General features: G+C 38.1%; 1 protein-coding gene across 1 annotated transcript in view; it reads right to left on the reverse strand.

Annotated features, from left to right (window-relative positions):
* HERC5 (HECT and RLD domain containing E3 ubiquitin protein ligase 5) overlaps positions 1–25,504 on the reverse strand; it is a 66,594-nt gene that overhangs the window by 34,633 nt on the left and 6,457 nt on the right. Inside the window, exons 4-13 of the mRNA XM_079153226.1 lie at positions 25,201–25,422; positions 23,274–23,365; positions 22,925–23,055; positions 20,180–20,325; positions 19,018–19,094; positions 18,218–18,321; positions 16,936–16,995; positions 15,170–15,263; positions 7,941–8,130; positions 6,128–6,282 (exon numbers count right to left, since the gene is read on the reverse strand). Coding sequence (XP_079009352.1) covers positions 6,128–6,282; positions 7,941–8,130; positions 15,170–15,263; positions 16,936–16,995; positions 18,218–18,321; positions 19,018–19,094; positions 20,180–20,325; positions 22,925–23,055; positions 23,274–23,365; positions 25,201–25,422 — 1,271 coding nt within the window. The remainder of the gene's footprint in view (positions 1–6,127; positions 6,283–7,940; positions 8,131–15,169; positions 15,264–16,935; positions 16,996–18,217; positions 18,322–19,017; positions 19,095–20,179; positions 20,326–22,924; positions 23,056–23,273; positions 23,366–25,200; positions 25,423–25,504) is intronic.

Genomic DNA, 25,504 nt, shown 5'->3' on the forward strand with positions numbered 1-25,504 from the left:
AGACAGGTAGATCAATGGTACAGAATAGAGGACACAGACACAAACCCAAATAAATACAATTTTCTCATACTAGACAAAGGTGCCAAAAATATGCATGGAGAAAAGATAGCCTCTTCAACAAATGGTGCTGGGAAAACTGGAAATCCATATGCAACAGAATGAAACTAAATCCATATCTCTCACCCTGCACAAAAATCAACTCACAATGGATCAAGGACCTTGAAATCAGACCAGAGACCCTACATCTTATAGAAGAAAAAGTAGGTCCAAATCTTCAACTTGTTGGCTTAGGATCAGACTTCCTTACAGGACTCCCATAGCACAAGAAATAAAAGCAAGAATCAATAACTGGGATAGATTCAAACTAAATAGCTTTCTCTCAGCAAAGGAAACTATCAGCAGTGCGAAGAGAGAGCCTACAGAGTGGGAGAAAATCTTTGCCAATCATACTTCAGATAGAGCACTAATTTCCAGAATATATAAAGAACTTAAAAAACTCTACACAAAGAATACAAATAACCCAGTCAACAAATGGGCTAAGGAAATGAACAGACACTTCACAGAAGATCTACAAGCAATCAACAAACATATGAAAAAATGTTCAACATCTCTAGTAATAAGAGAAATGCAAATTAAAACTACCCTAAGATTTCATCTCACCCCAATTAGAATGGCGATTATCAAGAACATAAGCAACAATAGGTGTTGGCGAGGATGTGGGGAAAAAGGTACACTCATACATTGCTGGTGGGGTTGCAAATTAGTGCAGCCACTCTGGAAAGCAGTGTGAAGATTCCTTAGAAAACTTGGAATAGACCCACCATTTGACCCAGCTACCCTACCTCTTGGCCTATACCCAAAGGACTTAAAATCAGCATAGTTCAGACATACAGCCACATCAATGTTCACGGCTGCTCAATTCACTATAGCCAGACTGTGGAACCAACCTAGATGGTCCTTCAATTTATGAATGGATAAAGAAACTGTGGTGTGTGTGTGTATATATATATATATATAAAATGGAATATTACTCAGCTATAAAGAATAATAAAATTATGGCATTTGCAGGTAAATGGATGAAATTGGAGAACATCATGCTAAGTGAGATAAGCCAATCTCAAAAATCCAAAAGACGAATGATCTCACTGATAAGCAGATGATGACACATAATGGGGGGTGGGAGGGGTCCAAGAATGGAGGAAGGAGGGACTGTTAGTGGGAAAAGGGGGGTGGGAGGGGTGGAGGGAAGGAAAAAATAACAGAATGATTCAAACATCATTACCCTATATAAATGTATGATTATGCAAATGGTATGCTGTTACTCCATGTACAAACAGAATCAACATGTATCCCATTTGTTTACAATAAAAATAAATTTTAAAAAAATCAATAAATGGAATGGATTAAAACTAAAAAGCTTCTTCTCAGCCAAAGAAACAATCAATAATTTGAAGAGAGAGACCACAGAATGGGAAAAAGTCTACCACATGCACCTCAGAGCATTAATCTCCAAGATATATAAAGAACTTATAAAACTTAACACCAAAAAAACAAATAAAAAAAACAAATAAAAACAATCAATAAAGGGCTACAGAACTGAACAGACACTTCACAGAAGGAGGAATATGAACGATCAACAAACATATGAAAAAATATTCATGGGCTGGGGAGATAGCTCAGTTGATAGAATGCTTACCTTGAAAGCACAAGCCCTGGGTTCAATCCCCAGCATCACACACACACACACACACACACACACACACACAAAGTCAGCATCTCTTGCAAATTGGAGAAATGCAAATGAAAACTGCTCTAAGGGCTGGGGAGATAGCTCAGTTGGTAAAGTGCTTGCCTTGCAAGCACAGGGCCCTGGGTTTGATCCCCAGCACCACAAAAAAAAAAAAAAAAAAAAAAAAAAAAAAAAAAAACTGCTCTAAGATTTCAACTCACTCCAGTCAGACTGGCAATTATCAAAAATATATACGTAATGGAATATTACTCGGTCTTAAAGAATGAAATTATGGCATTTGCGGGTAAATGGATGGAACATTTTAGTTTTTTTTTTTTTTTTTAATGAAAAAACCAAAGGCTGAATGTTTTCTCTCATAAGCCGACACTGATCCATAGTGAACAATGGGTAAGGAGGAATGAAGGAACTTTGAATTGTACATAGGGGAGTGAAGGAAGGGTGGGGTGGATGAGGATAGGAAGAAAAGTAGATTGAGAGAGACATTACTATCCTATATACAAGTATGAAAAAAAAAATTTTAAATAAAAAATATTTTTAAAAAGGAAAAAATAAATAAAAGATTAAAAAGGAATCAATGAATTCTGGGGCTAGAGGTATATTTCAGTGGTAGAGTATTAGCCTAGCATGCACATTTTGAGTTTGATACCAGCAATAATAAAAAAAAAAAAATTAATGCATTCCCCACAAGTTAGTAACTTTATTGATCTATTTATTTATTTCATTTAGATACATATCAGAGTTGAAACCAGAGGCACTTCATCACTAATCCACACCCCCAGCCCTTTTTAAATTTTTTTATTCTGAGACACAGTCTCCTAAGTTGCTGATGCTGACTTTGAACTTAAGATTCTCCTGCTTTAGCCTCCTATGCTGCTGGGATTACAGATGTGTGCCACCATGCTGTTCATAACATAATTTTAAAATTATGATTTACAATAGCCAAAAAATGTACATATCTTGGAATCAGTTAAATATATCCAAGACTTTCACAGTCATAGTAAAGATGTAGTTCTCCTTAAAGTGAAATATGGATTCAATGTAACTCCAAATTCCCAATAAAATTTTTTTTGTCTATGTGTCATTTGAGAAACCAACTTTAAAATATATATAGAAGAGGCAAGTGCAAAAAATTACCAGCTATACTTCAAGAAAAAAGAAGGGGTGCTTCTCTTATCAGATATAAATAATTAATTAGAAGAGAGCCAGACATGGCCAGTAATACAGAAAAGAGCCCAGAAATGAATGCCACACATAGAAACCTGAATTAGAACAGAGTGCCCAAGCTTGAATTTCCAATCAGTGGGGAAAGGGCAATATTTTCAATAAGTGGTTGCTACAGTAATTATTTTTCATATGAAAAATAGACAATATAAATTTGATACCAATTTTCAATTAGATTAAACACTAAATTCTGAAGGGATAAACTAAAAGCATGTAAAAGAGGTGTACTGGGTCAAGGTGAACTGTCTACTTACAGCCCACACATCTTGGTTCCAAGGCAGCCTCTACGACTTGTTTGGTCTTTGGAGGGTGGACTGTGTCACGCTCCAAGTCTCAGGGCTGGCCAAGAAGTACTTGGGAAGAGGTGGGATGAAGCCTGGGCACGTGGGTTAACGTAGCCACATATGGGCACGTGACACCTCTCACCGTGTGGAATACGACTCAGGTAGAAAAAGAAGTACAAAGTGTTCAGTCAGGGCCCTGATTGAGCTGCCACTTTTTGAAGTGCATAATGCTATAAGGAACCTGAGATTTCTAAGTTCCATCCTAGCTTCCCTTGTCATTATTAAGTTTTATTTGTCAAGGAAGGAAGACAGAGTATATTTAACAGTCTGTCAGGTTTCTAACCCTCTCCATTTATCATCTTCCTCTGGTCTTGGCTCTCATCCTCTTAGAAGACTATCTAGTGCCAGGTGCAATGGTGCTCATCTGTAACCCTAGCCACTCAGGAGGCCTAAGCAGGAGAATCTCAAGTTGGAGGTCAGCCTGGGCAACTCAGTGAGGTCCTGTCTCAAACTGAAAAATAATAATAAAAAGTGTTGGGACTAGGTGCAGTGGTGCATGCCTCTAATCCCAACAACTTGGGAGGTTGAGACAGGAGGATTGCGAATTCAAGGTCAGACTCAGCAAATCAGGGAAGGCCTCAGCAATTTAGTAAGATCCTATCTCAAAATAATAAAATAGAAAGATAGGATTGGGGATGTATCTCAGTGGTAAAGTGCCTAGGGGTTAAATCTCTGGTACCAAAAAGAAAAGGAAGAAAGAAAAAAATTGGGGATGCAGGTTAGTGTTTAAGCACCTTTGGGTTCAATCTTCAGTATCATTAATTAATTGATTAACAAAAAAAAGAATAAGTTTGTCGAAAAAGACTACAGAGTAAAGACAAGCTATAAACTGGCACACAGTATTTATAACACAAATAGTTGACAAAGGACTAGTATTCAAAATAAAAAACACTCCTACAGCCAATAAGACAAGGGCAACTATCCATGTAAAATGAACAGGATTCAAGGACAGACATTTCATAGAAGAGGAAACTAATACTGCAATTATAAACATGCAAAATATGCTCTGTTGGATAGAACCAGGGAAATTCAATTAAAATCATAATTGGGTACCATGTCATATAAAAAAAGCAAACCTAAACTTTAAAGCCAGATGTGGAGCAACAGAAATTCTCATAATCTCCCAAAGAAGAATTAAATTATCTAGTCACTTCAGAAGACAGTTTGTCACCATTAATAAAGAACATGTATATTTTCACAACCTATCAATTCCAGAATTAGATATGAAAACAAAAAAATCAACTCTTGGCTCAAGAAAACAAGAGATATGAAAATATTTATAGCGCTATGTTTTCTCATACGGGAATACCCATTCTAAAACCAAACCAAACCAAACTGAACCAAGGAATTGAAAGAGCATATACATTCATCAATTCTGGAATGCATGTATTATGGTTTGTACTGTAGAATGGACTATACTGCAGAGTGGAAACGAATGAATACAGTCAGTATAATTGTGGATGAATCTATAAAAAAATGTTGAGTATAATTCATTTAAATCTTGAAAAGAGCAAAAGTAAACATCATAATGCCTACAGATACAGAGTCATAAAACATGAAGAGAAAGGAAATGATTAGCCCCAGACCCAGGATCATGACTCCCTCTGGCAAGTGGCAAGAGTCTGATCTGTGAGAGATATACTGCCTTTTCGAAAGTACTGGAAATGTCTCATGTTTTCGACATCTGATGCTTGTTTTATTACTTTTCTGTAAACTGTACATAGATATTAAATCCAGTCATCCCTCAGGATCCATGGGAGACCCTGGCATGAACCCATGAACCCATGGTTCATGGACCCCTGGCAGACACCAAAAATCCATGGATGCTCCAGTCCCTTACATAAAATGGCAGAGTATTTGCATGCACATTAAATATAACCTGTTGCGTACTTTAAATTTCTAGATTACTTATGGTATCTAATGTAACATAAAGGTTATGTGAATAGCTGTTATACTGTATTAATTAGGAAATAATGAAAAGGGGGGAAAAATAGTCTGCACATGCCCAGAACAGATGCAATTTTTGTTTTCAAATGCTTTTAAATTCTCAGTTGGTTGAATCCCTGGATATGGAACTCAGGAACATGGAGGGCCAAATGGAATAATCATTTATGTCAAAGATGTAATTCATAAAACACAACAGTAAAAAGTAGCAATATTCACCTGATGGAGAACAAGGACCTCAGGTCACTTCCCCTCCATATTGCCCTCTCTCAGAGGGAAGCAGCTTGGAGATGTCATTGCCCATTTTTGCACAGCAACGGGAAGCAGCAATGGGGAAATGTAACAGCGGTCCACTTTATGCTTTGAATATAGAGCTCCTGCTGCTCTGTCACCGTGACTTATTTTTAAAATCAACATGTTCTTTCTCTTTCTCTCTCCTTCCCCCTCCCCATCCCTCATGTCTCCTAATCCCCCTGGAAACAGGATAACCTTTCTTCACCATCCTATGCAAAGTTACCTGCCCCTGAGAACACACACCAGAAACTACTCTCCCAAATTAACAAGTGAATTACAACTGCAGACCGAGAACACTGGTATGCAGCTTTTGAATTACCTCTTTAACCATCGCCGTCACCCCGCCCCCCCACCCTCCCAGGCAGAATAAACAGACTCAGGGATAGAAGTCTGGTGTTTCTCCTTTGTTAGGAAAACAAAAAAACTTTTTTCCTTTTTCTTTTAAAAGGGGGCGGGGGGACAGGCAATATATACTTCCTATGTTTCATGAGTCTGCTTAAGATTCAGGCCAGTTGAAAGCAAGGCAACTGCAGTTGAAAATTACAGACATGGAGGTTTCTACATGCACCCTTACCCCATGTAGCTTTTTCAGAATTTCCAGAAGAGCTTTAAGGTGACAGTTATTCTCACTGTTTTCAGTCCAGTAATGCAGCTGAGAGTTGATGGCTTTCATAAACATCTGCACCAGGTTGCTGAAACTGGATTCTTGCAAAGTTGTCCAATACTTTTCTGAAGAATTAAAAGAAGGCAAATGTAATTGCTAGTAGGTAATTTCTCTTGAACTCTTAAAGGTAAAAAGCGGGCCTCAAATTCATACTGAAAAATGTTTATATATCACAATTATAAAAACGCGTTTATAATAAACCAGTGAATAAATACAATTGTAATTAATTCACAGGCATTTCAAAAGTATTATAAATACTAGATTTTTACATCCTGAAAAAACTCTTTCATGGTTAATAGAAGCAAAAATTTATTCTAACCAATTTGTGAAAAAAAAAATATAGACAAGATTCATCACATTCTTTGACTAAATGAAATAGCACACTTATTAAAAATTAAATTAGGAATGGTTCATGACTGCATAGTCCTTTTTGTGCTTCCGACTTGAGCTTTTAATTCTTAAAAAACATATTTCATTTTAAAAAACAAAAACAAAAAACACCCTAAAGGATCTTTTTATCACCTACAATATGGTTTATTTTATTTTGGGTACTAAGGATTTAACCCAGGGGCAATTTACAACTGAGCTAAACTCCCAAACCTTTTAAAACTGTTGAGTTGGGGTCTCACTAAGTTGCTGAGGCTTCAAACCTGTGATCCTCCTGTTTCAACCTCCCAAGTCTCTGGGATTACAGGCTTGCAACACCATGCCTGTGGTGGGTTGAATATACCAGGTATGTCAAAAAATCTTTGTTAAAATTTATTTTTGCCTAGACAATCAGGATGTGACACAGACAAGACAATTGACCTGAATTCTTTTTTTTTTTTGGTACTGGGAATTGAACTCAGGAGCACTCAACCATAGTCACGTCCCCAGCCCTATTTTGTATTTTATTTAGAGACAGGGTCTCACTGAGTTGCTTAGGGCCTTGCTAAGTTGCTGAGGCTGGCTTTGAACTCCTGATCCTACTGCCTCAGCCTCCTGAGCTGTGTAATTACAGGTGTGCACCACCATGTCTGGCTGACCTGAATTCTTAAAAGACAAAAAAGCTTTAAAATATTTCTTGGGAAAATTCGAATATAGCCTAGATATTAAGTGGTATCATGGAATTATGGCTAATTTTCTTAAGTTTGATGATCATATGAAGTTAATGGATGACACCCAATATTTTTAGATCAATGTTGAAAGGAGTGAAATCTCATGTCCTCAACTTACTTTCAAATAGTCAAGCAAAATCAAAATGTAATCTTTATAAAAGAGAAAGCACAAATGACTACACAGTCATTGTTGATGGCTCTAAGGCAGAAGATACATGGGTAATTGCTGTTCTGTTCTATCATCTCCCCTGTATTTGTGAAAAATTTTATAATGAAAACATTGGGCATCAAGGACCTCAGGACCAAGCCATGCATATATATTCCAAAAACCCTAAAAAGGTAGTAGAAATGAGAGGTTGTGCTTCATTTATGAGCAATGTGTCAAAATGCATTCTACTGTCATGTATAATTAGAATATATTTAAAAAAAAAAAGTACTAGAATGATCATTTAAAATGATCACAGTAATTATTACAGCATCTTTAAGCGGATGCTAAGAATACAACTGAAACACATGAATACATTTATAATTATATCTAAATTTTATTACAATTTAGTATGTAACTAGGCATGTATTCCATTGAGAAAATGGGTAAAATATATTCAACCATAATTCATCACTCTTACCCAGAATCCCTAGTGACTGGTTACTCATTTTACAAATAGTCTCTGCAAATGGAATCACCAGGCTCTCCCAGTTGTTAAAATCATGCATCACAGGACACTCTGGGAGAATGAAGAAAATTTCTAAAGCTTCTTGGTGTGGGGAACAAAATGGCAGGTTTTTGAGCAGATTCTCTCTGAGGCAGGTGGTTATCTGTGGTCAGCAAGAATGAGAGAAAAAGCATTCAAAACACAGGAACTGGGTGCCACACCATCAGTTCAACATGTGTAAAACCAGAAGGGTATCTGAAGACTCGTTTAGTTTCCCTGAAACTCATGTTGACTACCCACCTTGCCAAGCTTCCCAAATACAGAAGTACAGAAATGGGACAAGTATTCCTGCTGTTCAATGCTGAGTGCACAAAGGAGATCAGGAAGAAACCACAGGTATGGGATGACACTGAATGAACAAGGGATGCAGCACTAAGAGGCAGCCTTCCCAGTACTTAATACTACACTCCGCCCTCTTGTTCACACTGTGACACCTCATTTTTTTTAAAAGAGGAATGTGTCAGAATCCAAATAATCAAAACAAAATAAAACCCCAAACACAATGTGGTTCCTATTATCTTCTCATAGGACCACTTGTATCCAACCTAACTGCTAGTTTCCAGTACTTTCCATTATAGTTTCCCCAATTTAGGATTTAACCTTTCAGGAATAACCCAAATTGAATTCTGAATTTCTATTTGCTATGTGTGTGAAGGCAGCAGTACTCATATAAAAAGCCTCTTTAAACTAGTATTTAGGGAGTACTACTTGTTAGATATTATATGTCATTTAGCTTCTCTTACAACACAGGTGTTATTATTAACCTCATTTTACAGATGAGAAATCTGTGCTTCAGAGAAATTAAGTAAGCTGCTCAAGCTCTCACAGCTATGTGAGATTCTCTCCTGGGTCTTTTGTTGTGGTGGTGGTGCTGAGGATCGAACCCAGGGCCTCATGCAAGGTAGGCAAGCACTCTTTAGCACTGAGCCACATCCCTAGTCCCCTCAATGTCCAAACACTTGGCTACTAAATTATGATATACTAAATGACCACTCTAAGTATGCAAATTCTTATAATTATCTATTTTTATATTACACATTATATTGAGGTTCCCACTATGAGGTTTAGTCCTTGGAGTTGCACAGACCCAACAACTCTACTTAACACCTCAATGGCACACACTCCTCCTACCTCTCACTAGCCACAGCCTCAAATCCCCCAGTCCACTCCAACCTCCAGAACGACAGCCAGATATCAAGCCAGTGTCACTGCTTCACACACTACTCCTTGGGGTACACTTTCCCCACTGCCTTGAAGACCTTTCCCAGACTCCTGGAGAACTTCTTTAGGCAGCTTCATTTCAGTACCCTAAGCAGAAGTGACCATTCACCTCCTTAGTAACAACTGAACTCACCTGAAAATATTTATCATACACCAATTCTAAGCTAGGCACTAGGGGAGGCAGTGGAGTGTAACACACCCAGTTTTAGCACCTATATCTGCACGTGTTGTCTCCCTCAAAAACCACAAGATTCCGAAGGATAGTAGCATGACTTTCATCATTTTTCATCAAGAATTTAGCCGGGCACAGTGGTGCACACCTGTAATCCCAGTGATTTGGGAGGCTGAGGCAGGAGGATTGCAAGTTCATTAGCCAGGCCATTGGCAAATTAGCAAGATTGTTTCAAAATAAAAACTAAAAAGGGCAGATAAAGTGGTCCAGTAGTTAGCACTCTTGGGTTCAATTCTTGGTACAAAAAAAAAATTATATATATATAAGGATATATATATATATGTATACACACATATGTAAATATAACAAAATATACTTATATTTTATATATATATACAATCAGCACAGCAATACAACTAGCACATAATTAAATGTTTGCTGAATAAATGAAAATTGCCAAAAGTTTGTGAGTCCATTTCCCCAAATCTCAAGATAAAAGGAACATCACAGGTCTTCTAATCCGATCTCTTTCCCCTTCTGAAACAGTGGAGGTAAAGAATGTCCTATGATTATGTCATCTGTTAATATGGTATTATCCTGGCACAAAGTATTATTAGTATGAAAGGAGGACATGAGTGATGAGCTGATCCAACCTCTCCCCAGCACAGATGCAGAAATGGCCTGCTTTTGGTGACTTTTCCATGCATGTATTCAGCAGCTATGACTCAGAATCTTATTGGAAAAGTTAAACTGACCTCAACAGGATTTCAATGAATCAAAGTAAATGAGCAAGAATAAATGCTGATTAAATTGGCCACAGGGATTCATTTCACTTCCAACCTCTAACTGAATCATGTTTCTCCCAAAGTTAACAGAATTAAACTTTCCTAGCTGGGTGCAGTGGCATATGCTTGTTATCTCAGCAGTTTGGGAGATTGAGGTAGGAGGATCGTGAGTTCAAAGCCAGGCTCAGCCACTTAGTGAGACCCAAAGCAACTAAGTGAGACCTTGTCTCTCCCTGGTACAACAAAATACAACAAAACAAAACACTACAAAAAATTTAAAAAAATTTAAAAAACCTTTCATTATCCTCTCGAGAGGAAAGGATGACAGAAGGTAAACATGCAGCTTGGACACAGCATGTACTGTGGCAGACAGAGCAACAGTACTGGCAAAGGAGCAGAGAGATAGGAGTGAATGGGAGCAAGACTGAGAGGGGCAGAGAATGAAAGAAATGAGAGAAAAACAGAAAAGGGGGTGGGGGCAAGGAGGAAAGGAAGGAAGATGGAGAGGAAAAAAAAGGAACCAGATGTTTAAAAAAAAAAAAAAAAAAAAAAGATTGAGACTACAGGAAGTATTATCCCAGGATAAACCAGTACAACAGAAAAGGGAAATAATGCAGCCTGCATCACAAAAGGCTGTTAATAAAGGAAGAATGTTTGCAGCCATCTGCAAGTGGAAAACCTATAGACAGTAAAGAGTGTTGGAGCAGGAAGCAATAGTCTCAGAAAGAACAAGAATATTCTAGAACCTTCAGAAAAGGAAGAAGTACAAACAAAACAGAGACGAAGAATCTAGGAAGTCCTAGATGAGGGAGACGTTTATATTAAAAAAGCATTCTCTGTCTGGTTTAGGTATCAGAGTGATATTGGCTTCATAGAATGAGTTTGGGAGGGTTCCCTCCTCTTCTATTTTATGGAATACTTTGAGGAGTATTGGAATGAGCTCTTCTTTAAAGGTTTTGTAGAACTCGGCGGAGAACCCATCTGGTCCCGGACTTTTCTTTGTTGGTAGGCTTTTGATGACCTCTTCTATTTCATTGCTTGAAACTGATTTGTTTAGTTGTGTATATCCTCCTCGTTCAGTTTAGGTAATTCATATGTCTCTAGAAACTTGTTGATGTCTTCGAGGTTTCTGTTCTGTTGGAGTATAGATTTTCAAAATAGCTTCTAATTATGTTTTGTATTTCACTCGTGTCTGTTGTGATATTTCCTTGTTCATTCCGAATTTTAGTAATTTGAGTTTTCTCCCTCTTTCTCTTTGTTAGTGTGGCTAAGGGTTTATCAATTTTGTTTATTTTTTCAAAGAACCAACTATTTATTTTGCTAATTTTTCCAACTGTTTCTTTTGTTTCAATTTCATTGATTTCGGCTCTGATTTTAACTATTTCCTGTCTTCTACTACTTTTGGTGTTAGTCTGCTCTTCTTTTTCTACGGCTTTGAGCTGTAATGTTAAGTCGTTTATTTGTTGATTTCTACTTCTTTTGTTGAATGCGTCCCATGAAATAAATCTTCCTCTAAGTACTGCTTTCATAGTGTCCCAGAGATTTTGATATGATGTGTCTTTGTTCTCGTTTACTTCTAAGAATTTTTTTATTTCCCTCCTGATGTCTTCTGTTATCCATTCATCATATAATAGTGTATTATTTAATCTCCAAGTATTAGAGAAGTTTGTTTTTTTATTCTGTCATTTATTTCTAATTTCAATCCATTATGATCTGATAAGAGTACAAGGTAGTATCTCTATCTTCTTGTATTTGGTAACAGTAGCTTTGTGGCATAAGACATGGTCTATTTTAGAGAAGGATCCATGTGCTGCTGAGAAGAAAGTGTATTTGTTCTTTGTTGGATGGTATATTCTATATAAGTCGGTTAAGTCTAAATCGTTGATTGTGTTATTGAGATCTATGGTTTCTTTATTCAATTTTTGTTTGGACGATCTATCCAGCATTGAGAGAGGTGTGTTAAAATCGCCTAGTATTATTGTGTTGTGGTCATTTGATTTCTGGAATTGAGAAGGATTTGTTTGACGTACATGGATGAGCCAATGTTCGGGGCATAGATATTTATGATTGTTATGTCTTGCTGATTTATGCTTCCCTTAAGCAGTATGTAATATCACCCTGATACCTAAACCAGACAGAGACACATCAAGGAAAGAAAATTTCAGACCAATATCCTTAATGAACATCGATGCAAAAATTCTCAACAAATTTTTAGCAAATCGCATACAAAAATATATTAAAAAGATAGTGCACCACGATCAAGTGGGTTTTATCCCAGAGATGCAAGGTTGGTTCAACATCCGGAAATCAATCAATGTCATTCACCATATCAACAGACTAAAAGTTAAGAATCACATGATAATTTCAATAGACGCAGAAAAAGCATTCGATAAAATATAGCATCCCTTCATGCTCAAAACACTAGAGAAAACTGGGGTAGTGGGAACATTCCTTAACATTGTAAAGGCCATCTACGCTAAGCCCATGGCCAATATCATTCTAAATGGTGAAAAACTGAAAGCATTCCCCCTAAAAACTGGAACAAGGCAGGAATGCCCTCTTTCACCACTTCTATTCAACATCGTTCTTGAGACTCTAGCCAGAGCAACTAGACAAACCAAAGAAATTAAAGGGATATGAATTGGAAAAGAGGAACTCAAACTATCCCTGTTCGCTGATGACATGATTATATACTTAGAGGAACCAGGAAATTCGACCAGAAAACTTTTAGAACTCATAAGTGAATTCAGTAAAGTAGCAGGTTACAAGATCAATGCTCATAAATCCAACGCATTTTTATACGTAAGTGATGAATCTTCAGAAAGAGAAATTAGGAAAACCACCCCATTCACAATAGCATCGAAAAAAATAAAATACTTGGGAATCAATCTCACAAAAGAGGTGAAAGACCTCTACAATGAGAACTACAGAACACTAAAGAAAGAAATTAAAGAAAACCTTAGGAGATGGAAAGATCTCCCATGTTCTTGGATAGGCCGAATTAATATTGTCAAAATGGCCATACTACCAAAAGTGCTATACAGATTCAATGCAATTCCAATTAAAATCCCAATGATGTACCTTACAGAAATAGAGCAAGCAATTATGAAATTCATCTGGAAGAATAAGAAACCCAGAATACCTAAAGCAATCCTCAGTAGAAAGAGCGAAGCAGGGGGTATCGCAATACCAGATCTTCAACTCTATTACAAAGCAATGTAACAAAAACGACATGGTATTGGTACCAAAATAGACAGGTAGATCAATGGTACAGAATAGAGGATATGGACACAAATCCAAATAAATACAATTTTCTCATACTAGACAAAGGTGCCAAAAATATGCAATGGAGAAAAGATAACCTCTTCAACAAATGGTGCTGGGAAAACTGGAAATCCATATGCAACAGAATGAAACTAAATCCCTATCTCTCACCGTGCACAAAACTCAACTCAAAATGGATCAAGGACCTCGGAATCAGACCAGAGACCCTGTATCTTATAGAAGAAAAAGTAGGTTCAAACCTTCAACTTGTTGGTTTAGGATCAGACTTCTTTAACAGGACTCCCATAGCATAAGAAATAAAAACTAGAATCAACCACTGGGATAGATTCAAACTAAAAAGCTTTCTCTCAGCAAAGGAAACTATCAGTAATGTGAACAGAGAGCCTACAGAGTGGGAGAGTATTTTCGCCACTCATACTTCAGATAGAGTGCTAATTTCCAGAATCTATAAAGAACTCAAAAAACTCTACACGAAGAATACAAACAATCCAATCAACAAATGGGCTAAGGAAATGAACAGACACTTCACAGAAGAAGATGTTCAAGCAATCAACAGATATATGAAAAAATGTTCAACATCTCTAGTAATAAGAGAAATGCAAATCAAAACTACCCTAAGATTTCATCTCACCCCAATTAGAATGGCGATTATCAAGAACACAAGCAACAATAGGTGTTGGCAAGGATGTGGGGAAAAAGGTACAGTCATACATTGCTGGTGGGGTTGCAAATTAGTGCAGCCACTCTGGAAAGCAGTATGGAGATTCCTCAGAAAGCTTGGAATGGAACCACCATTTGACCTAGCTATCCCACTCCTTGGCCTATACCCAAAGGGCTTAAAATCAGCATACTACAGAGATACAGCCACATCAATGTTCATAGCTGCTCAATTCACTATAGCCAGATTGTGGAACCAACCTAGATGCCCTTCAGTTGATGAATGGATAAAGAAACTGTGGCATATATATACAATGGAATATTAGTCCGCCATGAAGAATGATAAAATCATGGCATTTGCAGGCAAATGGATGAAATTGGAGAATATCATGCTAAGTGAGATAAGCCAATCTCAAAAAACTAAAGGACGAATGATCTCGCTGATAAGCTGATGAGGACATATAAGGGGGGGCAGGAGGGATTAGCGTTAGGGTTAGGTTTAGGGTTAGGGATAAGGTGGGTGGTAAGAATGGAGGAAGGAAGGACTGTATAGAGGGAAAAGAGGGGTTGGAGGGATGGGGGGAAGGGAAAAAATAACAGAATGAATCAAACAATATTGTCCTATGTAAATTTATGACTTTCTATTAAAATAAAAAAAAAGCATTCTCATTTCTGTATTTATGCTTAAAAGAATTGCATATAAAATTGTATTCTTATTCTAGTGTGCCAAACTCAACAAATCCTTAAAACAGCCTTCTAAAGCCCTGAAAAAATTCCCTCCATAATGTGTATGCATGTATTGTGTGTGCATTTGTGTACAGGACCCTATTCAGACTTTTTATAAACCATGTGATTGCAGTACCAATTATTTCACCCTAAATGGGGAAACACCTGAATACTACTTCAGTTTAACTTAACCTGGCTGAATTATAGGGTCTCAGAGAATCTGTTAAACTTTGGGTTCTTATAAGAAAAGTTCCAGTGCATTTTCCTTCTCAAAATAACACTATGAAGAATACCACCGTGTTAGCAATCCAGTCCTTTTGGGTTAATTCCTTAAAGGTGTTTCTTGCTTTATTTAAGTCACAATGAATAAACATGGTTTCAGCAGCTATTCTGTAGAAGATAAATAAATAAATGGATAAGCAAATGAGAAAGGACACTTTGAAAAGAAGTATTTTATTAAATTATCTATCTAGACACAAAGTTTCTTCTACAGCTTGCCCCATTTCAATAAAATTGCATTTTTCTCAACTTTATAATTTGGCTTAACCCCAACACAAATAAAAATGTAGTATACAATATGGTTATTTCTAAAATGCCAAAAAAATATCAAGGTTGCATTAACCATGTATTCCTTAAGACTTTAATTCAGATATCATCTCATCTAAAATGAATTATCAGGCATGGGGGTATACAGCTCAGTGATAGAGCACTTGCTTAGTATGACCAAGGCCCTGTGTTCCATCTCCAGCACCACAGAAGAAAAAGAATGTTTAAGTAAAAATAGATAATCAAAAAATAATTTCTAAAAAAAAAAAAAAAAAAGCTACAGAAAAAAGATACTTTTCCCCCTGTTTCCAGACAAACGTGACCACTTCTTTCAATTATATGAACTGAAAATGGGGCCCACAGAACGGGCTTCAGCATGCCTGTAATCTCGGAAGCCTGACTCAGGTGGTCGCAAGTTTAAAGCCAGCATCAGTGACTTAATCAGACCCTGTCTAATACAGAAAATAAAAAGGGCTAGAGATGTAGTTCAGTGGTAGAGCGCCTGTGGGTTCAATTTCAAGTACCGCGTACCCACCCCACAGAGAAGTGACTTCAGAACAGTAAATTCTTAGTATGTCAAGAGAAACTTATGAATGGAATGTATAAGTATCTTAACCCATGAATTATGTTCGATGCTGAACAGAATAGATTCACCGTCTAAAATTAAGGGTATTCTTTGTTAATACATATATTTCATGTATAAAAGTAGAAAAAAACGCTTTTAAAGAAATATTTAGGAAAAGGAGTACAAGTTTGTTCTTCCCTAATATTTAAAATTTCAAAAGGGGCTAGGGGTGTAACTCAGTGCTGGAACATGTTAGATTAGCAAGTGTGAAGCTCTGGTCTGATCCCAAGCACTACAAAAAATAAAATTTTTAAATCCTTATTATCTACCAATAAGGTAATAAAGTATATCTTTCCCATGGACTATTGTACAGTCATTAAAATGATGTTATAGAAAACCAGTGAATAATATGGAATTGAATAAAATGGAAAATAGGCACATTAAGCAAAAAGCAATATATAAAACAATACCCTTTTTTTCAGCATGTCTGTCTACATTAGGGATCAAACCCATGGGTGTATGCAAATAAACCTACCTCTACCACTGAGCTCTTCCCCCTGCCCAATATGTAACTTTTTTTTTTTTTTTTTGTGTGTGTACAGAGGATCAAACGTGGGAAATTGTGCATGCTAAGCAAGCACTCTACAACTGAGCCACATCCCCCAAGATATTACTCCTAAGTCACAGACTGTGATTTTAATACTTTGTGTATGTGTGTGTGTGTGTGGTGTGCAGGGCCTCATGCATGGTAGGCAAGTGCTGTACCACTGAGTCATTTCCTTGGTCCTCTGTATTTCTGACATCTAATATAGCAAGCAGATATTTGCTCTTATTGGAAAAAGTAATTCTGAAAAAGAGATAAAAACACAGATAATTTTTTGTCCTGGAATCATTTTGAATATGCTTTTGAAGTAATTTTTAAATACAATTTTAACTTATTATATAAATTACCTTTCCTTTAAGAAACTTCCAGTCAGACAAGCAGGAGATGAAAATATCTCTCGGATTTCCCTACATCAGGAATGAGACGGTGGTTACACCAAATCGAACAGAATGCCTCCTTATAGCAGGAGATGTGATAAATTAAACAGCTTGTAATTGTCCTTCAAACATCCCCCCCGTCTTCCACTTGTTTACATACTATTATGACATCTAAGCATCTGCCCCATGTGCTAATTCTCAAAACGTCAGTGGCAAACATGGGATAGAAAGGTGTATTCTGAAGGAAGTCTCAGGGAAAGAGAAAACGGCCTGATGCAGTCGAACTTTCTTGAAAAAATAAAACTCTCACATTCCACTCAATGTCACAAGCTCTATTTATTTCTATTCCACCAAAGTGGGAACAAAATAAATTACCAGAAATTAAATGTGGTGAAGACTGGGGAGGGGCGGGTTCCTTCACCTTAGAAGTACACAATGCTTCTTGATTATTTGTGCTCTGCAAATCTTAACACAATATTTTCTACAACTAGCTTTCACAATAAGAAGCCACATCTAAAAAGGTCTCTAGACGTTTGTAAGAATGAGTACAATTCTTACAGGTGGAAGGAGTTCTGTAGCTGAGGACAGGGTTGGTCCAACAATTCACATGTGATTTAGATGTTCAGGAACAACTGGTTCCAGGGTCAGACAGGGTTGGGAAATGCCACAGAATATATTTCCTGCTCAGAGTCACAATATATCTAAATATAGTAAAGGCCCGGAAAAATCTTACGGTAAAGAATGCTCTCTTCATGGAGTGTACATGCTAATTGTGTTGATTAGTTTTAGGTGTCCACTTGGCTAGTCCATGCTACCTATATATTTGGTCAAACATTATTCCAGAAGTTTCTGTGAAGGTATTTTTCAAATTCAGATTAACATATAGAGCAGCAGACTTTGAGTAAACAGATAACTCTGCATTATGTGGGTGGGCTCACCCAATCACAGTTGGAAGGTCTTAGAAGAAAAGAACAAGCCGCCCTCCAAAAAGGGAATTCTGCCTTCAGACTCGAGTTGCAACATCAATTCCTCCCTGGTGGCTGGACCACAAATTTCAGACCTGTGTCCCCACAATTACATAAGCTAATTATTTAAGATAATCTCTCTTTCAATAGGTAGGTGAAGACATATTCTATTACCTCTGTTCCCAGGAAATCCTGACTAGAGGACCACAGAGTCTTACATCCTTCTGTTGTGCAGAACCAATTTGGGAATGCTACTTTAAAGAGTCAGACATATGGAGCATGCATACCTTTTGGTATTTTGCCACTGCTTAGTGCCCACATCAGTGATCCATCTCTTTATAGTACCTTCATTTAATAAAAGAATTTTCCTCCTCAGATTAACATAGGAATTCTATAGACAGACAAATAAGCAGAATAATTTAGACATGTCAGAAAGTTACCCACCTTTTAGGCATATTCTAAGAAGAGAATACTAATTTTAAAGTATGAATAATTAGCTCTGGGACAATCATGAAAAAAGACTGTACCAAGGAATTACCAATTTGCTGTCCAAGGGGGCTTGGAGTCAAAGCAATTTCTCCGAGTGTCACAACACTCATCAACGGATACAAGAACAATCCTATTAAGGTGAACATCGGACACTCTCAAGAGGATGTTCCTAAAAGGGCTGGGTATGGAAGGAGGCGCTTGATTTCCAGGGGCAAGGAGGGTAGGGACGTTAGGAATTCAGTATTCATAAGCCTATAGACCTCAGTTGTTTTCAGCAGTGTACTGGCTAGCAAAGTCCTTCTTAGAATCTGTTAACCTATCTGCTCACGAACACCTGACCAATGCTACTGGCAAGAAGCCCACCAAAAGATAGGTTGAGTCTGAGGACATTACACTGACTTGACATTCATTAGGGACAAATCTATTGATTTTTGTAGGTGAAATGAAACGGCTTAGATGGTAAAGGATCAACAATGTCCATCTATTTCCAAAGTCACCTTAGTAACCCGATGACGTCGAAGCTGGATAAACCTGGACCTAGAACCCTTTATTTTGTTTAAAACACCAAGCTATAGAACACGTAGCAATCTATTTTTACCTCTTTTTCCATCCACAGCAAAATGCTTTGATCCCCTCCAGCAATCACAATCAGCTCCTTTCCTGAGCTTTGGCTTTCTGAAAGGGATGCACAAAGTGTGTAGAACGTCACTTAGCACAAACTTGTACACCCAGTGTAAATACTCTCACAATTCTTAAATGTTCTCATTTTATCTTTGGGACACACAAAAACTCAGTGCATTTCCCACCAATTAAGAAGTAGAGATATATATACTCTAGGGTAAAGATTAGCGATCAAACATAGGTGTCACATAAGGTTGACATGTGCCATCTGTTTCATACAGGTAATTAACATAAATGCTTCTATAGAGAACACGAAGTATTTCATTAACCTTTGCCTAGTTTAATTCTGTTCCCATTCCAAAATACTCTGATCTTAACATTTAACCAATGATGGCTGGCATTAAAGAATATGAATAACTACTTTGAGCCATGGAATGTTATAAGGAATCAAAGATAACATATGAATTGCTCGAGGAAATCACTGTTTATTTCCCCAGAAGAAATGATAGAATTTTAAGCTTTCAGAAACAACCCAGGTGCTCTGAGGTGCTTCTACTGTGGTGTTTCAGAGCTTAGGGTTCTGAGGTTCCATGGAGCAAGGTTTAATTCCAGTTAAACCTCTTCCTGCCTTTCAGTAGGTGGCTAGCTAGCCCTTTGTTCTCCAAGTTTCTGTATCCTCCTACAATACAGGGATGACAAAATACATCTCCAAGAATCAGTAAAACGACTCGTAAGACAGTCAGGTATGTGGTGAGCACATATTCAGCACCTCGATTTGGAGCATAATTCCAATTATGGGTCAATTAAAACAGGAAGGGAAATAAATCATTCTGGAATTTAATAAGTCTCTTACAAACTGAAATCACCAAACATCTCTGAATCCACAGTCTGCTTTATTATGTCATTATTCATGTTTACATTAATCCTAATCCAAAGGAGAAGCAGAAAAAGGAGGTTTATTCTGATTTGATAAATTAGATGGGATTCCTCAAAATTATTTACACATGAAAAAGTGAAACCAATACTCAGACAAACTCCTTCATATTCATACACTGCTTTCCTTGTCATTTTATGCACTTAGAAAAATCACTTTCTCTAACAAGGTATTATGTTGAATCCTATACTCCTATAGAATTTACCAAATTCGAGTTCTTCATTTGATGGCAATTTCATGGGAAGCGGTATCAGTTGATTGTGTTTTCCACCATTCCCTAATTGTCCTTCTTTTCCAAAACCAAAGGAAAAGACCTTTCCCAAATCGGAAGCATAGGCAAGTGTGTGCCACCTATTAAATAAAAGCAACATACTGTCAATTCTTCATTTTCCCCAATGAGGAGAGTATTTAGCAATACAGTAAATTGCCAAAATCAGTTTACCCAATCAGAGTGAAACTAACATTCAGAGGATAAAAACTCTCTGAAAATCAAGAAACCTACCGTGAGGCTGAGAAGACTCTGGAAAGCCTGCATCTACTCAAGGCCATGAGTCACACAGTGGCAAATGGTGTTCCCTTTCTTAGGAACAAACACTTTCCCTTGCCTGCTGTTCTTTTTTCTTTCCTTTTGTAGTAGGGTGCAGGCGGGCGGGGGCGGGGGGGGGGGCGCGGGGTGGATACAGGGGGATTGAACTCAGCAGCACTCAACCACTGAGCCACATCCCCAGCCCTATTTCTGTATTTTATTTAGTGATGGGGTCTCTCTGAGTTGCTTAGCACCTCACTTTTGCTGAGGCTGGCTTTGAACTTGCAATCCTCCTGCCTTAGCCTCCTGAGCTGCTGGGATTACAGGTGTGCATCACCGAGCCTGCTATTCCTTTTTCAAGCCTCAGCTTGAGAGTCACTGGCTCCTTGAAGCCATCTCTGAACCCCTCATCTCCCCATTCTAGAAGACTAAATTAGCTCACTTCTCTGAGCTCCCACTCTGTTTCCCAAAGACGTCTACCACACTGGTTTTCCTACCGATGTGTTCACTGGTCTCTTCCAACATACTGGTGTGTAGTAAGCAATTTAACCTTGCTCAGAGGGGTCTGCCCTTATCCCCCAACTCATGGGAGATAACTGCCAAACCCTTAGTACTTTTCAGGTCAAAGAGGAGCATCTCTGGCACTGAGAGAGGGGCTCTAGACCATCCTGTTAGAGGCTCATGGAGAACTCCCCTGGCCTGGGACGGAAGTCAGACCCATGGGAGGAAGGAGCTGGAGACCGAGTTAAATTACTTGGCAAGGGTACAATTAACCACACCTACGCAATGAACCCCCAACAAAAACTCTGGACTTGGGTGCTTCCTTGGCTAACAATACTCCAGGGACTCCAGAGGAAATAACACCATCCAGCTGTTCCAAGTGGAAACAAGCAGAAACTCGGCATTTAGACTCTTCCTAGACCTGGCCTTCCACCTCTCTGCCTTCAACTCTTACTAATGGGACCCTTTTCCTGTAATAAATGTGACTGTGAGTATATCAACTTGCAGTAAGTTCTGTGTCTTTCAAGTGAATTCCCCCGACTTACTAGCGGGATTAACCTGGTTTGCACAAAGGGATCTCTAGGGTGGTTCCTTCTCCTGAAATACATGCTTTTCAAAGCAACATGTATTAGGAAGAATCCCAAATGGTAGCAACATTTCTTGGATTAAGAGACAATGGAGTTGGGTGCAGTGGTGTACACCTGTAATCAAGCAGCTCAGGAGGCTCAGCAGGACGATTCCAAATTCAAAGCCAGCCTCAGCCACTTAATGAGGCCTTAAATAACTGGGTGAGACCCTGTTTCAAAATAAGAAGAATCAGGATACAGCTCAGTGGTGAAGTCCCCTGGGTTCGATTCCTAGTAGCAAAACAGAGAGATAGTGAATGGAAGCTTGGGATGTAGCTCAGTGAGAGTGCTTGTCTAGTGTGCAGGAGGCTCTGGGTTCAGTTCCCAGTAGGGGAGAGAAAAGGGGAGAGAGATTGAATGTGACAGACATTAAGAAGATATCACTTTGGCTAAGAGAATCTAACTGTGATAATTTGGTCTACCTTAATATTATCACCATTGTCATAACAGTATGTCTATAGACTGTATTTTTTAAAGTAAGGATTTCTCAAATGAGTCCGAATCTGCTTATGTTTAGTGAGGAAAAGAATTAAACAAAAGAGATGTATCTAGGTAAAAATGTTTCTTAATCCCAACAAGTCCCAGCATCTTACCAGCAAGAAGTGGACTGATTAGTGTGATGACCAAATAAAACAATTAAATCAACACAGGAGTCCGAGCAAGATTTTTTGACTTATTTAAAAAAAAAAACAAAAAAAAACAAGAAAAAAACAAAAACTGTAGAAATCAAAATCGTCACTCTGAATGTTAATTGTTTTCTAAAATGCAGCTCTTGTAACTAAAATCTGTAATCTGAAGATTTAGGTAACCAACTAATAAAGAGCACGTTGGCCCCAACAGGTTTTGAGAGAGGCTGAATACATTAATGGATAACCCTTTGTGACTTAACATTGATTTACTTTCCCCAAATAATCAGGACTTATTTTCCTTAAAGATGAAAGTTCACCTGAAGTTAACAGAGGTATTTCAGAAAGGAGACAAGAGAAAGTTAATTTTAGTTGTTCATTTAAAAAATAAAAAACAAGTAAAAGGCTGGGATACACGTGTAGTTCAGTGGTAGAGCATTTTGCCTAGCATGAGTGAGGCCCTGGTTCAATCCCTAGTACCTACGCCTCCACACACAAAGTCAAAGAAAACAAAGATGGAGACTTAAAGATTTATGATGATTAATAATATAAATTTTTCACCTGTTTGAAAATGTTTGATATTTATATCTCAAAGAAACAGATGAACATTTTATTAAATTACCGAAGTTTATCAATATCATTGACATTTTCATTGACACTTTACAACTTACCTTCCACATGCTACCTGGGTCACTCTACTTCCAGCAAGCTTGGTCACCAAACAGGGTCTCAGCTCATTTTGTGTTGAATTATGACCAAGTTGCCCATATTTTCCAGCACCAAAAGTAAACAGCAGTCCATCCTATGGAAAGGGAACTTCATATCAGATGCTAGAAAAAATACTATACAGAAAGCACACTCGCTGACTCCTGGTAAATAAAGCACTGTCAAAGTAAAAACCCCCAATAATCAGGAAAACAGTCCTACATGCAGGAATGCATCACCTTTTTTCTGGATAACATTAACTCCTCATACACAGTGTTCTTCTAAAAGTAGTCAAAAGAGACCACATACACCTACCTGAGTGAGCAGGGCAGCATGAGAGCCACCACAAGCGAGAAATTCAACTTTCCTATTGTCTGGTGTCTCAATAAGGCAAGGAGCCGCTTTATCTGCGCAGGGAAAAAACAGTTGAAGTGACCAAAAAGAAGCAGTGAGTATTCACACTGGTGAAAAGTTAATTTTCCTTTCAACCTAGCAAGAGCAGTGCTCAGCCCATTCTGACAAGCTCAGCTCTATACTGGCATACTGAGGCCCAAGTTCTAGCCCTGAAGTTGAGGGTAGGGCAGCAGCCAAAAGGGTCACCCTTAGCAGCCTACATGTGTGAAAGGGTCAAGCCACTTCCCAGAACCCATTCTTCTCTTTCTTCTCTTTTCAACCTCACTTTTCTTTTTCTTTTATTCTTTTTTTTTTTTTTTCTTTGAGGTTATAGGGAATGAGCCCAGGGGTACTCTACCATTGAGCTTTTTATTCTGAGATAGGGTCTGGCTAAGTTGTCCAAGTTGGTCTCAAACTTGTGATCCTTCCGCCTCAGCCTTCTGAGTAGATGGGATTACAGATGTGCACCACCACATTCAACCTGATTAACTTTAACAGCGACACGTTGAATATTTCCAATTTCTGCCTGGAATTACATCTTTTTCTGTTGCTGGGGAGTGAATCCAGAACCCAGGGTCTTACACATGCTACAAAAGCACTCTACCATTTATGAGCACAAAGATTCTTTTCTCCACCAGAAACAGTGTCTCACACCTCTAATTCTAGCACCTTGGGAAGCTGAGGCAGAATGATCAGAAATTTGAGGCCAGCTTTGGCAACTTAGTGAAACTCTGTCTCAAAATGAAAACTAAATGGGGATGTGGCTCAGTAGTAGAGGGCCCCAAGTTCAATCTGAAAGGAGGGGAAAATCTCTACTACGGCATTCTCACCTCGCGCTACCTTTTCCTTTCCTTCAAGATTATTTTCCCATCAAAGCACTCAAGATTCAGCCAAATAAAGTTTTTTTTTTTTTGTTTTGTTTTGTTTTTTTTCACATTTAACTTTTTGGGTACTGGAGAATGAGCCCAAGGACTATCCCTGAGCTACATCCCCAGTATTTTGTATTTTGAGAGAGGGTCTTGCTAAGTTGCTGAGGCTGGCCTTGAGATTGTGATCCTGCTGCTTCAGTCTCTTGAGCTGCTAGGATTATACACATGTGCCACTACACCCAGCATAACCATTTCTTCACTCTTATCACTTCTGAATATTTCTCTGACACTGACTTATGAGCTGTCCTGTGTAGTTAACACTGGGTCATGTCAGGGAAACAAGCAAAGTCTGACTACTGATCCAGAATAATGTATACACACCACTTCCAGGTAAAGCAGCAGAGTTCACTACACTTGAAAACTCTAATAAGTTGTCTGGGACCATGAGAAATTTTGCCATGCTTTGTAGAGGTAGCTCAGTAATGGCAACTGCATGCTTTGTGTGTGTGTGAATGTGTGTATAGACATAAATGATGCTTTATAGAATAAAGTCAGGATACGTGAGTTTCCACACAGATTTTGCACGTTCTTTTGTGATAACATATTAATAGATTTTAAGTTCAGACACCTTAGAAGTCATTTTATCAAAACCTGTCACTTTCCACAAAAAGGAAATAAGACTTAGAGGCAAGTAAGGGCATGGCAAGGTCCTTTACTAAGTAAACTGCACAGGAGGAGGAATCTCAGTGTTTTCATCCCTAAGCCAATGCTGTGGCCATCCCACACAGGCCTTGATTATATCAAGAGCTCCACACTGTGCAAGTCTCCTGGACAGATTCTGCCTTCAAGACAGATAAATCAGAAAGACCAGTACAAATGAACACAAGGATCTGAACTATTTGTGACAGGAAGGTCTGTGTTCAATTATTTCTCACTTAACAAATGTTTGTTAAAAATATGAATCTGAAAATGTTTCATACTCTTAGTGTGGCCCAGGCCTAGTTGTCCAAAATTATTTTTTCCCCATGAGTAAACATTTCCAGACATGGATAAGGCCATGCTGTGGGCTTCTCCTGCAGAAATCTGAACCAAGGGGACTCCAGCGAGCTGCTCCACCACCTGTGGTATGGGGGTTGAGGGAAAGATCCTTCCAATGCCAAGCTGGCCATCTAAGTTCTGTCCCCAGGCAAAAAGCTCACCACCTTGATAAAAACAAAGAAAATGCTGTCATATTAAATATTAAAGTCATGTGCACTATGTATACTACACATGCCATAAATCACT

The sequence above is a fragment of the Sciurus vulgaris genome (assembly GCF_902686455.1).
Source record: "Sciurus vulgaris genome assembly, chromosome: 9".
Taxonomy (NCBI): domain Eukaryota; kingdom Metazoa; phylum Chordata; class Mammalia; order Rodentia; family Sciuridae; genus Sciurus; species Sciurus vulgaris.